The 14,832-nt window shown below is 41.5% G+C and overlaps 2 protein-coding genes across 2 annotated transcripts; one reads left to right on the top strand and one right to left on the bottom strand.

Moving 5' to 3' along the window:
- Positions 1–90: 90 nt before the first annotated feature.
- On the bottom strand, positions 91–6,954 carry lrrc8ab (leucine rich repeat containing 8 VRAC subunit Ab). The gene is made up of 4 exons (XM_054611224.1): positions 6,864–6,954; positions 6,230–6,321; positions 819–2,937; positions 91–670 (listed from the first exon to the last, which is right to left on the bottom strand). The coding sequence occupies exons 3-4, from the start codon at positions 2,928–2,930 to the stop codon at positions 395–397; spliced, it is 2,388 nt and encodes a 795-aa protein (XP_054467199.1). The 5' UTR covers positions 2,931–2,937; positions 6,230–6,321; positions 6,864–6,954; the 3' UTR covers positions 91–394.
- Positions 6,955–7,064: 110 nt separating this feature from the next.
- On the top strand, positions 7,065–13,892 carry hscb (HscB mitochondrial iron-sulfur cluster cochaperone). Its single transcript, XM_054611397.1, has 6 exons — positions 7,065–7,514; positions 7,938–8,034; positions 11,642–11,731; positions 11,910–12,054; positions 13,302–13,349; positions 13,530–13,892. The coding sequence occupies exons 1-6, from the start codon at positions 7,177–7,179 to the stop codon at positions 13,622–13,624; spliced, it is 813 nt and encodes a 270-aa protein (XP_054467372.1). The 5' UTR covers positions 7,065–7,176; the 3' UTR covers positions 13,625–13,892.
- Positions 13,893–14,832: the final 940 nt, after the last annotated feature.

Below are 14,832 nucleotides of genomic sequence, written 5' to 3' on the forward strand. Positions count from 1 at the left end.
AGTGTGCTCAAGTTATTTTTCTGTCTTTAGCAAAGTCGGCTCACAGTTTTGCAAACTTAAACCAGGAAACACTGCTGATCACAATGGCACTGCTACATTATTGCTAAAAAAAAAGCATCATTAACAAGTTATAATGGAAAGGCCTGAGGAGTTGTTTGCAAAAGAGAGGACAATCAACTGCACAGTTAAGATTTAGGAGAACAACCAGAAGCTATGAGTAATTTGGTTCTGCCCAACTGGAACTGGTTCTGGATACCCAACCTTACTGGCGGTACACTTTCAGGGACTACTTCCTGCTTCAACAAGCCCTGTGGGAGAATGTAGACCTCCTATGCTCCTGTGCCGGGGCCCTATTGGTCAGTAGCTGTTCTCACTCACGGCCACGGAAACCTCTTCAAGCCTGCTCTTTGTCTGTTTTCCATAACTGTTCCTTGACCTCCGTGGGCAGGGTGTTGAAGAGGTCCTCCTCCACCACGAGACCGGTTCTCTTTAGCTGTCGGCACTCGCCCAGCTCCACGGGCAGACACTCCAGACGGTTTCCCCTCAGCTCTAGCTGTGTTAGCCCGGTCAGCTCTCCAAAGCGCGATGGCAGCGACTGCAGGCAATTGTTCCCCAAGTTCAAAGTGCGGAGCTTCTTGCACTGGAACAGCTCGTTGGGCAGGCTCTCAATCTGTATTTCAAAATGGTGGGGGTGTTATGTAATGGGAGAGAAACAGAGCGGTATTAGAATTTGTTGCAAACCAACCATAAAAAGGATTTAAAAAAATGTGCATTCAAAAAAAATTCAAAGTGATGGAAAACATAATTCAAGTACTCACCCTGTTGGCTGTCACGGCAAGGTACTGAATATTCTGGAGGAAGCCGATGTCTGTCGGGATGTAGGTCAGGTTGTTATGGCTCAGATCCAAGAAGCGCAGCTTGCGGCAATAAAACAACTGGCTGGGGATCTTCTCGATCTTGTTTCTGTTCAGGTACAGCTTCTCCAGGTTGGTCAGTGTGCCAATCTGGATGGGAATATAGGCGATCTGGTTGTACCAGAGCTTAAGGCAGACCAGCCGATGGAGGTGCTGGAAGCTTATGATCTCCTCGATGGTCTTCAGGTTGTTGTCCTTCAGATCGATCTCCTGCAAGTTGTGCAAGCTGAAGATGGAGTGCGGTATGCGCTCTAGATCACAGCGAATGAGCTCCAGCTCCGTCAGGTTCACCATCTTCTTCAGGCTGTTGAGCACCATCAGCTTGGTGCCTTCGTTGTTGACGGAAAGCTTCTGGAGGTGCATGCCCACATCAGTCACCACCTGAGGTAGCTTGGTAAGATTGCTCTTCAGACGAAGAACTTTGAGCCTCTTGAGCTCCCGGAGTCCATCGATGACAATGTAGCGGTTGTTCTCCGCACTGAGGTTCCCCGTTAGATGAAGCTCACTCAGGTTCTTCAGACTGTAGATCCATAAGGGAATCTCTTTGATGTCGGTAAACTTGATGTGCAGAGACTTCAGGTTCTCACGCAAAAAAGCCAATGCGGGAGCCTCGATTTTGGCCGGCGTGTGGTAGAGCCACATCTCTCGCAGGTTGACCAGCTGGGCGATGATCGGCGGGATGGTGATATCGGGGATAAGCTCCAGTTTAAGGACCTCCAGCTCCATCAGGTCAAATACTGTGTCTGGAATGCCGCTCAGCATGAAGAGGTGCAACTCCAACTTCTCCTGAGAGTTCTTGGTAATCCTCTGCCTCAGCTTGTCCAGTGTCCACTCGTTGTTGAGGTTGAGCTGCCTCAGCTTATTTTCGCTAACTTCGGAGAGGAACACGGCGAAGCGTTTGGAGTACAGAGGGTCGTACTGATCGATCATGTGCATCATGAACGCAAAGTCGTTCTTCACATCGGGTATGTCACTGTAGCTGCTCTCCTCCCGTATCGACTCGAAGGAGTACTTCTTCAGAGAGCGCCGGAGCATCCAGCAAAGTGTGTACATGCAGATCAAGCCATACACCACCACTAAGCTAATGTAGAAACAGGCTAATATTTTAAAAAGTGTAGCCAGCGGGTGAGCACAGCGGTACACGCTGTAACCCGTCAGGCTCTCTATGTTCACCGAGCAGTCAACACTGAATTTAATATCATGCACGTAATATCCCGTGTAGCAGATTATGAAAATAAACTTGATGACTTTGATAATAGTCTGACGGATGTACAGTCTGTATACAATGTCTCCTTCTTCGACATGTATACGGAACTTCTTGACTTTTTCAAACAGGGCTTTTGCCTGCTCGCCCTCTTTCTTGTCCAAAACCCCCGTTTCTGTTCGATCCACGATGCCCTGCTCGAAGCGTGTCTTTGTCCTTTGGAGCATCGGGACACTCGCTTCCACATCCTCACTGATAACAGATGCCTTGTGGTCGATCGAGCCGTTCATTTTCATTGGTTTTGGGTCGCTCTCTTCCACCACCGTCTCTGACAGTGCCCTAGTTGTCCACGGAGAGTCAAAACATTTCAGCAGGATGGATACAAAGTGCTCTAGTTTGGAACTAGTCCGAGGGAACTTGAACCAAAAGTTGCTGCAAGCTAGGAAAATGAGGGTGTGAAGTAATACTAGGTACGGAAAATACTTGGCAAACCAGTGCAATCTATTCTCATAGCACACGGCGTCCACATAGTTGTACTGGTGGCGGTCCAGATCATACTGGATCCCTTTGGGCTCCATGAACAACGACGCGGAGAGGGTGGAATTGAAGTTCTTCTTGCAGGTCTCGTTCTCCACCCATTTGCAGGGCAGGCAGATCATCTTGTCCTGAGTGACCTGCAGCGTGCCCCCAAACACGGAGATCATGAGCATAACGATGGAGATGTAGTCGGTGAACACATCCCACCATGGTTTCAGGATGCGGTAGGCCGGCTGTGTGTCCACAAAGTACCGCAGCTCAGTGATGGGGATCATGGTTTATCTGTTGGGGAAGAAATAGAGATGAGGACATATTCATAACGGAGCACAGTGATGTACTGAATTGTATAGCCTTGTAAAAACATCAAAAACACTACAGATATGGGTTTCTTAAAATTCAAAAGAAACACTCCTCACTCCTTCCCTCCAATGCATGAACAGCCTTCACCTGACCGACAACACAATACCAAGCCCAAAAATCAATTCTACAATGCTAACAAAAAAAAAAGTCACACACCAGAGAATTTCAGCATAACATTTGAAGGCTGCCAGGAGTAATAAAATAACGATTCAAGCTTGCTGTTACAAAGAATAGCCCGAGTGACTTAACTGTGTGAGCTATCATGTTATTGATTGAACTATTGTTAAACAGACACAATTAATCTTGTTTTCACAAAAGGGGGTGTCGTACTAGACATAGCATTGTAAATGTTGTGACCAAATTGATAAAAAAAATAAAAAGTATTTTTTTCTGCATTTTCATTTAATCCCTTTGAGACTAAATGGGGGTTTTTTTCTGAAGAAAAAGAAGGACAAATATCACACTAGCAGCTGCCTTAAAAGTGTATGCAAGCTCTACATATAATAAACGAGTGAATGAACAGAACAATCGCTTCAGATTGGCTTTAATCTAGAAAAACCTATGTGCCTGATTTTCAATGGGAGGTGACGCTAGTTAGCAGGGATGTATAAAGCCCACTTTTTCTTTTCTGATGCTGATTATGACACCTAAATTAAGTGATCACACTGTATGAAGTACTCTGATACTTAGTGTTTATTTAATTAGGAAAAGTTGAAATAAGCCTGTGAAATGATATTCCCACACAATAACAACAGTGACAAAGATACAGTAATAGATCAGTCATTACTGGCCACTATGCTATATGTCAGTACTGGTGCTGATACTGATCCAGTATCATCAACGGCTTTATTTCTAAGTGAAACTTAAGAAGGCAAAATTCCGGTGCAATGTTCAGGTCAACTTTTACAGAGGTGCAATACAAAGCATCCTGACTGCAGACATATAAAAACGGCATGGGATGAGCACGGCACAGGACAGGAGGGCTCTACAGCGAGTGATTTAAACAACCAAAAACATAATTGGCACCCATCTACTGAGCATCAGGGATATTGGTGAGAAGAGGAGCCCGCAAAGAGCTAAAGGGTAATTAAAAGACAATACCCACACCAGCCTCAACCTGTTAGCCCTGCTGCCATCTGGAAAGAGATACAGAAGGATCAGCTGTCGAGCCACCAGGCTTCAAAACAGCTTGTTTCCTCTGGCTGGGAAATTCATCCTCCACCCTTCATATATAATTTAGTTTTTTTGTTTTCTGTCCTATGAAGCAAATTCGGACTACAATCTAAATTTTGTTGTGCAACCCTGTTGTACTAAGACAAACACAAATCTTGTAACCATGTAACCTTGTATTGCATAGATGAATCACTACTAACTAGGACTACATGTCAGAAATATAATTCTGTTTCCATGTGGTTATTTTATCTTTAAAATAAATGTCAATGTATGTTCAAGAAAATGTATTATATCATGATACTGATTGGAAATAAAATTGCATATGCTGTGATAGAGGATTTGTTCTGTATTGCCCATCTCTAATTAGGAAAGCCTATGCATCCATCATACAACCTGACATCTACACCTGGAAAACAAGTAGCAACACCGCTCTAAGTAGTTTTCCCAAGTTGTGTATATGAAATATAACCAAACTCTTCAAAACACACTTGAAAATGGTTCTACTTACAACTCCGAAACGTTAAGCACAATAACTCCATACATAAGCTTTCAAGAGATATCCACAACTCCTCCTTTGCTGCTGCTGCTGCTGCTGCAGAGCAAGATAAAGCCCGGCAGATCACCCTCAAGCCTTGCGTGAGTGACACACCCAGCATGTAAGCTTGAGAAGTCACTCTTCTAAAAGATGATGTTCCGTTTTGGCTTGTTTAACCCAAACAACATTACCGCCAGAGGAGCCACCTTGCTCCCCTGCTCTCTATTCTTAGCCATTTCCGTTAATAAGACCCAGAGTATTGTCTGTGGGGGCCTTGAGAAGCACCTCCCTCGACCTTCAGGAAGAGATCCTGTTTACCTTGCAGAAACCGCTGTCTCCAACTAGTGTCTCCCTGGAATATTCTACCGCCACCTTTTGCACTCCTGTCAACCCCAAAACACACACCCACGAACACACGACGTCAATGGGGAGTCGACCTTCATCAGAGCTGGGCCTTTGTTAGGAAACTGTAAAGACGAGGAGTCAGGACGCCAAGTCTGATCCTTGGCCAAATAAGCATATTTACACTGGCCCCAGATCAGAGGAACTTCTGCATACATAACTACTCAAGGGCTGTAGTCTGGTATGGGTAGATGATATAGCAGCACAAAAATACACCAGGCCATAGTCAAGCCCTACACCCCCACCCGACCACTTCGCTCTGCTGCTTCGGGGTGATTGGTTGCCCCGTCGCCGATCCACCCGGTCACAGCTTCTTTCTGTCCTGGCCCCTCAGTGGTGGAATGAACTCCCCACTGACGTCAGGACCCATCTTTCGGCGCAGGCTGAAAACTCACCTCTTCAAGAAGTACTACCCTGAGCCTTCCACTTAGCACTTATTGTATTCATATTAGTCTGTTGCACTTATTGTATTCATATTAGTTTGTTGCACTTATTGTATTCGTATTAGTTTGTTGCACTTATTGTATTCGTATTAGTTTGTAGCACTTATTGTATTCGTATTAGTTTGTTGCACTTATTGTATTCGTATTAGTTTGTTGCACTTATTGTATTCGTATTAGTTTGTTGCACTTATTGTATTCGTATTAGTTTGTTGCACTTATTGTATTCGTATTAGTTTGTTGCACTTATTGTTATTCACTTATTGTATTCCTATTAGTTTGTTTCTGCACTTATTGTATTCGTATTAGTTTGTAGCACTTATTGCATTCGTATTAGTTTGTTTCTGCACTTATTGTATTCCTATTAGTTTGTTGCACTTATTGTTGCACTTATTGTATTCGTATTAGTTTGTAGCACTTATTGTATTCGTATTAGTTTGTTGCACTTATTGTATTCGTATTAGTTTGTTTCTGTACTTTTGCTCTGGTTTCTGCTCTTAGATGCTTGTTTAAGAAAGGAGATGCACTTATGACTTCTGGTGACTAGTAGTTCTCTTGAATACCTATGTTGAATACACTTATTGTAAGTCGCTTTGGATAAAAGCGTCTGCTAAATGACTGTAATGTAAATGTAATAAGCACACCCATCACATCAAATACTCACCAGTTTTTGAGGTGTTATCTGTGTTGCAGTGCTTGATGTTCCTGGTGGACAAGCCACTCTGTGTGTAACCAAAGCTCTTCATCGACCATTGCCTTTATCATCGCCATGGGGTGGAAAAAGAAGACAAGAAAAAGAGAGATGTTAATGTGGCTCCAGCTGGTTTTCTGACACATTTGAACAGAAAGCCTTCACGTGTATAACCAAAACTCATCCAAGTTATGCTACTTTACAATAAACAACCAGTGGCTTTTTCTCTTCATAAAGACATTGTAACATATCAGGATAAATATGATTGTCTCATCAGATACATGCAACATTAGCCTACCAGCTAGCTAGCTCATCGTTAGCATGGGGTGTCTTTGTCACCTGGCTAGGTCTGTTAGCTTAGCAAACACTCCTTAACAGAAAGTGTTCTTCCTCTAAATGCCAATACATAATGTGGAAGAACATCTGTGAGGGATTACTGACCACAAACATGAACATATCTGCTGCTAAAACACATTAGCATACTAAGCTAGGCTGCTGTTAGCTTGCGAGCTAACCTAGCAACACACTTAGCACCGGCTCTCTCTCTCTGTCTGGAAGTTTAAAACCACTGACACATACACTAAAGACACAATTATGTTCAACTTACTATGTATATTGTGCTTCGATCAAATCCAACGCTGCTTTAATAGAAATACTTGGTTGTAGCTAGTAGCTCCGCTTGCTAAACCTAGCTGTTGTTTTTTTCTCACTCAGCACCTCTGCTACGGGTTCGCCCTTTCTCCGCCAGGCCGACAGGGGGCGCTGTGGCGCTGTGAGCAGACGCAGAGGGGAAGAGAAACGCACTTCCTCTGGGGTTTTTCCTGCAGGAGAGATGTTCATGTTTTGACAGTAAAGGGGACAAAGATCTTGTGGTTTCATTTGAGTGGTTTAAAGCCCACCCTAAAGTTGTGTTTTTAATAATGTTTGCATTGAACACTGTGCGGATTGGGGCTTTAGTGCTTATGAAGAAGAAGAAGAATGTTTATAAAGCTGTCACATGTGCAAGGTATTGTGTGGCTACCTGCTTACCTAAGAAGGACACATGGCACAGCAGCATGGACTTTAAAGCACTGGGGAAGGAAAGGTGGCTTATGTGCTCTACTAATCCAACCAGGAGTTACTGCACAGGTCAAGTCAAACTGAACTGCTGGAATTGCAAAAAGCCTCTTAATGCAACTCCTGCATTCTTCTGTATGTCATGCAAAGTAATCCAGCCTCCAGAAGAAGAAGATGCATCCTACTTCAAAATAATGGATTGGTAAGTATCAAGTCCTATTTCATAATTTTCCCACTATTATTGTTGCACTTATTGTATTTGTATTAGTTTGTTGCACTTATTGTTGCACTTATTGTATTCCTATTAGTTTGTTGCACTTATTGTATTCGTATTAGTTTGTTGCACTTATTGTATTCGTATTAGTTTGTTTCTGCACTATACTTTTGCTCTGGTTTATGCTCTTAGATGCTTGTTTAAGAAAGGAGATGTACTTATGACTTCTGGTGACTAGTAGTCCTCTTGAATACCTATGTTGAATACACTTATTGTAAGTCACTTCCTCTGGGGTTTTTCCTGCAGGAGAGATGTTCATGTTTTGACAGTAAAGGGGACAAATTATCTATTTGTTACAATTTGATTCATCCAGTTTCATCCATTTCATTTCATGTGTTGCCTCTTTTTAAGTGACCTCAAATTCACACTGGACACACAGAAGCTGCAGAAAAGATACTTGCAGCTGCAGCGGTCTCTACATCCAGACAACTTCAGCCAGAAATCTGTGGTAGGCAAGGGGGGGGATGTGAGGGGGAACCGGAATATAGATCAGTTTAGTAACATGGTTCTGCTTTTTGCATGGAAAAAGGCAAACGTTTTTGCTCTGGTATTAAAAAAGGTACTTTAATACACATCATATCTCATCCAGACATGACGCATTCAAACACATTTACATTAAAACACAGAATAGAAGCTATTAATATATTATATATATTATATGGCCCTGTGATAGGCTGGCGACCTGTCCAGGGTGTACCCGGCCTTCGCCCATTGACAGCTGGGATCGGCTCCAGCACCCCCGCGACCCTTAACTGGATAAGCGGTTACGGAAGATGGATGGATGGATATATTATATGAATAGGGGCACCAGGTGCTTGATGATGAGGACAGAATCAAGGTTAAATAAATAGAAATAAAATGCTTTGTGCTGAGAAAGCAAGCTGGCTTCAATAAGTGGCTGTCCTTACTGATTAAGATATTTTATGGCAACAGGGACAAACAATTTTTAGTTAGATGGTTTTCTTTGCACAGGGGACTCTGTTGTCCCGAGGGTAGGGATTTCTCCAGCATCACTTTTTAATTTAAAAAAACAATCCATTTTGTGTCAGTGCATTCGAGGCACCAAAAAGAACAAGCATTTGAGTCTGAGGGCTTAGGAGAAATAATGTTTGAAAAAAAGAATTGAATGGTGGGTTTTTATAATATAACAGTCATTACAATTAAATGAAATGTTAAGTAAGAGAATGTTAGTCAAAAGAGGTCAATTTACGACATGTAGAAACCTCTCTATTCTTTTTGTAATTCATAACTCCTGCTTGAGTGGACCTGAGGCAATAACAGTTTAATTCCCTTGAACAGTTTTTAGCAAATTTGACTTGTCAGTGCAGGAAAAAAATTCCACCCCAAATAAACTACATAAATATACATGTGGCAGAATTCATAATCTTTTTGTTATTGATTAATCTCCCAATTATTTTCTTAAAGTTGCAAAATTCTATATTCAGAGCATGTATATATTGCCTCCCTGGCTACAGCTGAGCCGGCAGCTTGCAGCTAACAGTGCTAAAAGCGCCAACAGTGCTGACAGAGCTAACAGTGCTGACAGAGCTAACAGTGCTGACAGAGCTAACAGTGCTAAAAGCGCCAACAGTGCTGACCGAGCTAACAGTGCTGACAGAGCTAACAGTGCTGACAGAGCTAACAGTGCTGACAGAGCCAACAGTGCTGACAGAGCTAACAGTGCTGACAGAGCTAACAGTGCTGACAGAGCTAACAGTGCTGACAGAGCTAACAGTGCTAAACACGCCAACAGTGCTGACAGAGCTAACAGTGCTGACAGAGCTAACAGTGCTGACAGAGCTAACAGTGTTTACCTGGTGGGAAACCGGAGGGTGGGCAAACATGCGCTACCAGATATGTATGGCCAGCCTGGCTTTTTAAACAAAGCACAGAGAAGCTCCGATTACAACACACACAGAGTGGGAGAGTAACTTCATTCTCTGCTCAGGTAGACATTGCTACACTTTATCTTTACATAACAAATGGTTGTTTGCTGCTATATTAAGGCTCTGAATGTTGTATAGAGGACCTTTCATTTCGAGATGTGCCATTTTGTTTATAAAAGGCCAGAAAATAATGAAGAAGAATGCCCATTATAATTTCCCAGCACCCAAGATGACTTATTTCAATCGCTTGTTTTACATGGTCAATAGACCAAACCCAAACATATCCAATATAATGTCATGACAAAGAAAAATATCACTTCCTTATATTTTTAAAAGGCAGCTGTCAGCTAAACTGTAATTTTTAAAGGGCCAATCCACTGATTTCCACTTCAGAGATCAGTTACAAGTACAGCTGAAAACATCTTAAATTTGTCAAGTGGGATATAATAACCACGATAATGTCACAGTGATGTCATCCTGGGTTATTTCAGCTTGGGTTAGCTGAAAACATCTTAAATTTGTCAAGTGGGATATAATAACCACGATAATGTCACAGTGATGTCATCCTGGGTTATTTCAGCTTGGGTTATGAGACTACAGATTTCTAACAGAAAGCCTGTGTTACAAAACTGTAAAAGTGAAGGTTAAGGACTTGGCTGTTCACTTGGCAGGAGCATCTAATGAAAGGTTCTATCAAGTTAGGTCATGGGAAACATAGGATGAAGTGTTTTGGATGCTTGACCCTTACTAGGGACTAAAAGTAAGGGTATCTCAGCCTCCGTTGCTTTGAGTAAGTAATAATGTAGAATGCTGCCAATAACAGGCATACAGCAAACTCCTGGTGATGCTTTATACTGATAGACACTGAAGGAGAAAGACAGGAAAGTTGTCTAAGTTTGGTGGATGAAGCAATCACTCACAGCTGTTTAGCAAATAAATTATATTCTCATCCTCTTCACTCTTGATTTGTCACGTCTCACAGGTAGACAAGTGAACCTTTTCTTACACCAGACTACAGCCCTTGAATAGTTATGTATGCAGAAGTTCCTCTGATCTGGGGCCAGTGTAAATATTGTGATGAGAAAAGTTAGGCGCACTAGCTAGATAAATTACATTATGGCCAAAGCACAGTTTGGCTGTTGAGAAACACGTAGGGCCTATATTTTACATAAAAACCTTGATTAGTGCAGCTATAAATTTCTTTCACAAGAAGAAATGAGATTGAAATGCATCCGAGCAGTTTAAAGTAGAAGGTCTTTATAGGTTATTTTATAAAGTAGTAAACAGTATGCTTGTTACCCCCCCCCACCCCCCTCGGGGATCATTAAAGAAATTGCCTGACAGTTTGGGATGAATAAGCATTATGCGTACTTAGGAGGAGAGGAGGTGTGTTGCAGCGCACGTAATTTATTTTGTACACCCAGGTGTGAAAGCACAATGCAGAACGTTGTCGTGATATGATATGAAAGCGTAACTCATATTCAGCAGAATGCGAGAGAGAGGAGAGGTAGCCTAAATGGTTTCTTCACACACAACCTGTCCAATATTGTACTGACTCTGTTTTATTTATCAGCACCTCTGGCCATTTCTTCTTAATTAGACATCTCCCAGCCTCAGGGGTCTTCATCATATATAGGAAACTCATTACTTATACAAGGCTACGAGGCAGCCACCTACTGCACCGGGTTGTTATTAGAGAAACAGCTCCACACGACGGGCCCATGGGCCAGAGCTTGAGACTATTGATTTTCACAAGAGCTGACAGACCTGATAGCCGCAAACTGTACTCAGATCTGCCAACCGTTTCCAGGATATTTTCCTCCCCGTCTTGTTTTCCACACGTCTATCGTGTCAAACTAACACCTGTATCCCTTGAAGGGTCCCAAACTGCTCGACTACAAAAGAGGAGCCATGTTTCATACGTCTTATTGTCAGTACCACCAAGGATTCGGTGTTTGAAAGAAATTGACAGTGGCGTAGATTGGGATGACAAGGTGTAAAATAGCTCAGATGTAATTCCAACCTGTGACAGATATATGTGAAAATAGAAATGCAGAGCATGATGGTTAAAAAGAAATCACAATAACAGACATTTCCTTTCCTTTTTTAATGAATGAATATGGTCTGAACATCATTAGATGCAAACTTAACAGATCCCTCTTTTTGCAGAAAGAACAGGAGTATTCAGAAAGCCACTCGGCTCTCGTGAACAAAGCATACCAGACTCTGCTTAAGCCTTTGAGTCGAGGTCTTTATATGGTGAGTTTGAAATCGCTGACTTTCTTTCTAATGAATAGTTTATTTTCATAACTGCAAGCACCGTCTGTCTTGATTCCTCGTTCGAGAAAACCATCTCCACCATCTGTCAGTCAAAAGTAGTAACGTGCATTTAAAAAGGTGCAGGTCGTGTTTGATGTACTCCCATCCTATGTCTCAGTTGGAGCTGGAGGGGGTGCGTACAGAAGAGGGCACCGACTCTGGAGCCGACTCGGGGTTCCTAATGGAGCTGATGGAGATCAATGAAGCCCTTGATGAAGCACAGACTCCAGAGGAAGCCAATAAGATCGGCAAAGACACAAAAGGTAGATAAATATGCCCGTTCAATGTCATCGAGCGAAAGTCGGGCGGATCGATTTGAGCCGAGTTTTGATCATTAATTAGAAACAGATGGGAGAGAACATGTATTTCCTGGATAATTGGCACTGACACCTCAGATATGGAGCTATTTCATATGTCAGACTAGCTTTACCACCATGCCTGAAAAGGTCATTTAAAATTAAACAATTTGATAAACAAAAATCCCTTTTTGGCTTAACTGCTCACTATTCCAAGGGTAAAAGGTATAATCTTGAAGATTTCAGTTCTGGTCGATTTTGTGACACCATGGTAACAGCAAGTGTGATTTGATAACACAGCCAGGGCTCCTAGAACAATTGATGCATCTGTTTACAGTGCAACCCAAAAAAACTCACGTTGTTGGAATGCATGCTAGGGCTGCACGATATGAGGAAAATATGCAATAACGTTGCTGAATATCGCGATAACGATATTACTTGCAATAAATAAACAGATATTAAGGTGCACTGAGTTCTACCTTTTTGCTTCTGTCAGTTTACTGCTACAATACAACAAATTGCTCTTTGAATTAAAAAAAATGAATTTTATTTCTATACATTTATAGAATAGTGAACTGAACACAAAGGGCACCAATAAAAAAGAAAACTTGTTAAATGTTTATGCGCCATTTTCTACTGATACTCACTTTCAACTAACAAAAAAGTGCTATATTACAGATTTTTTGCAATGTGTTTATCGAACAAGTTGATGGCGCTATGATGATATAAAAAATATATATATATATATATATATATCTATTGTGCAGCGTTGATGCATCCAATATAAATCTAGGCAAGCAATGGCGGATTCCGGCACTCATGATGCAAACTACGATAAAGAAAGATAATTAGAGAACCACATCCCACCTCCCAGATCCACTGCTAATTCATAAAAAATGCACCCATAGTATCAAATATGGGACATGGACAACGTTGACAATTTCAGACCAATGAATTATGCATACATGACATGACATGACATGATTTATGTCTGTCTATAAGATCCTTTCAATTTGTGACCATTTTGTAGACTAAAATAATTCATCGTATCCATGTGCTCCACGGTATGTTTTTTCTAATGGGGTTTATGTAACTTCAAATCAAGCAGCTTCTCTCAGAGGTCAGTGTTCTTTTGAGCTTCTATAAAAAGCACTGTATGTGCCATGTCTTGTTAACACGTGCAGAACTGGAACTTGTCTCCTCCTCACTTGCAGGGAAACTGGCAGTCTTGACGGAGGCGATAGACGCTGCCCTTCTTGAAGGTATTATATATATATCCAGACGTTGCATTGAAACATTTTCTAGTTCATCCCACTCAATCCTTTGTTTGTTTTGAAATCTATGCCGGAGCTCTCCGTTAAGTCACTGAGTGAGTCAGTGATTGAACTTCCTTGTGCTATGTCTTTCTTTTCATTTTCTTTTTCTTTTCTTTTTTTTATCAGGAGAGCTTCAATCTGCCAAAGCCCTGCTTGCCCAAATGAAATACTATGCCAACATCGAAGAGAAAGTAAAGGAAAAACTTTCTGAATTCATGTAATCTCCCCCCTCCCCCCTATTTAATGTCACTTTATTTAATATATTTAATTAAAACAACAGTTTTGTACAGAAGCACACAAATTGTTGCACATTTATCTTGGGATGATGTAGATCGATTGTTGAATTTGAATAATAAAATCACTTGTAATGCGTCATACACAACTGAATTAATGGTTATTAGTGCTTAATATGCCATTTTTTTAAATAAAAAAACTGTACAAATACGAGGGTGTAATTGGATGCATGCAGTATCTCCCTTGAATTTCACCAATTTCACGAGCCTAATCATATCCACTTGTACCTAATGTATCATTAAATATGACAGAGATCTATAATTGGCGCTGATTAAATGTGCTGCTCAGAGTGTTTATATGATTATCCTGCCTATCAGTCCAGCACGCAGAAACAGTTCCTCAGGGTGCCTTTAGGTGGAGACACAACACCTTGACAATCATCATGCAGAGGAGCAGTACATGTTGTTCAAACTGGATATGAGACCAGAAGGAAGTCCTTTATTGGGATAGACAACCTATTGAATAATTCATATTGGCTTCGCATTAATCCTCTGATCATGGAAGACCTCACGATTACTTGGAAGAACCGAAGATCTGTGATCTGTGTAAAGTTCTAGCTCATAAATTGACGTGCGTTGACCCGGCACACCTATGCCTGCAGCACACGGATCGGTGCATCAGAATGTAAATTCATCCACCTTCTCCCTCATTTCAGTTGTTTTTTTTTTCCTCAACACCATAGATTCATAATCTATAATTGCTTTGCAAATTGGAGCTCGAGTCACATAAAGGCTTTTGATCCGAGAAAACTAATACAGGTGCAAATAGTGAGGTCGTTACTTAATCTGATGGCAGAAAGTGAACCATCAGATCACATATCATATGAAAAACGTTATTTGAGACACACCAGCGTGACCACCTAAGCCATTCTGTATGTGTAAGTGGTTTTTCCACACCTCGCTTTAACATCTCACTGTAACACAACCTGACTGGTTGTTCATTAAGTCTGGAACAACAATGTCATGTGTCCAAGGCTGTTTTTTGTTTTTTTTAACCGTGGAGAGGCAGTTCCCTTAATACACATGGATGGACATTGAATTAAACTGTGACCACCACAAGGAGACCAACAGGCCTATTTATTATTCATGTCGTTATCGGAAGGCATCAACGGCACCTTTTGAATTAATGAGAAAAT

Source organism: Anoplopoma fimbria, chromosome 13, assembly GCF_027596085.1.
Source record: "Anoplopoma fimbria isolate UVic2021 breed Golden Eagle Sablefish chromosome 13, Afim_UVic_2022, whole genome shotgun sequence".
Taxonomy (NCBI): domain Eukaryota; kingdom Metazoa; phylum Chordata; class Actinopteri; order Perciformes; family Anoplopomatidae; genus Anoplopoma; species Anoplopoma fimbria.

Bases quoted from the DNA above. Each gene is read 5' to 3' on its own strand.
- lrrc8ab (XM_054611224.1), bottom strand. From the start codon at position 2,930: ATGATCCCCATCACTGAGCTGCGGTACTTTGTGGACACACAGCCGGCC. The intron at 671-818 runs GTGAGTACTTGA...TTTGAAATACAG, and splicing joins TTGCCGTGACAGCCAACAGG to ATTGAGAGCCTGCCCAACGA.
- hscb (XM_054611397.1), top strand. From the start codon at position 7,177: ATGTTTGCATTGAACACTGTGCGGATTGGGGCTTTAGTGCTTATGAAG. The intron at 11,732-11,909 runs GTGAGTTTGAAA...CCTATGTCTCAG, and splicing joins TGAGTCGAGGTCTTTATATG to TTGGAGCTGGAGGGGGTGCG. The intron at 12,055-13,301 runs GTAGATAAATAT...CCTCACTTGCAG, and splicing joins GATCGGCAAAGACACAAAAG to GGAAACTGGCAGTCTTGACG.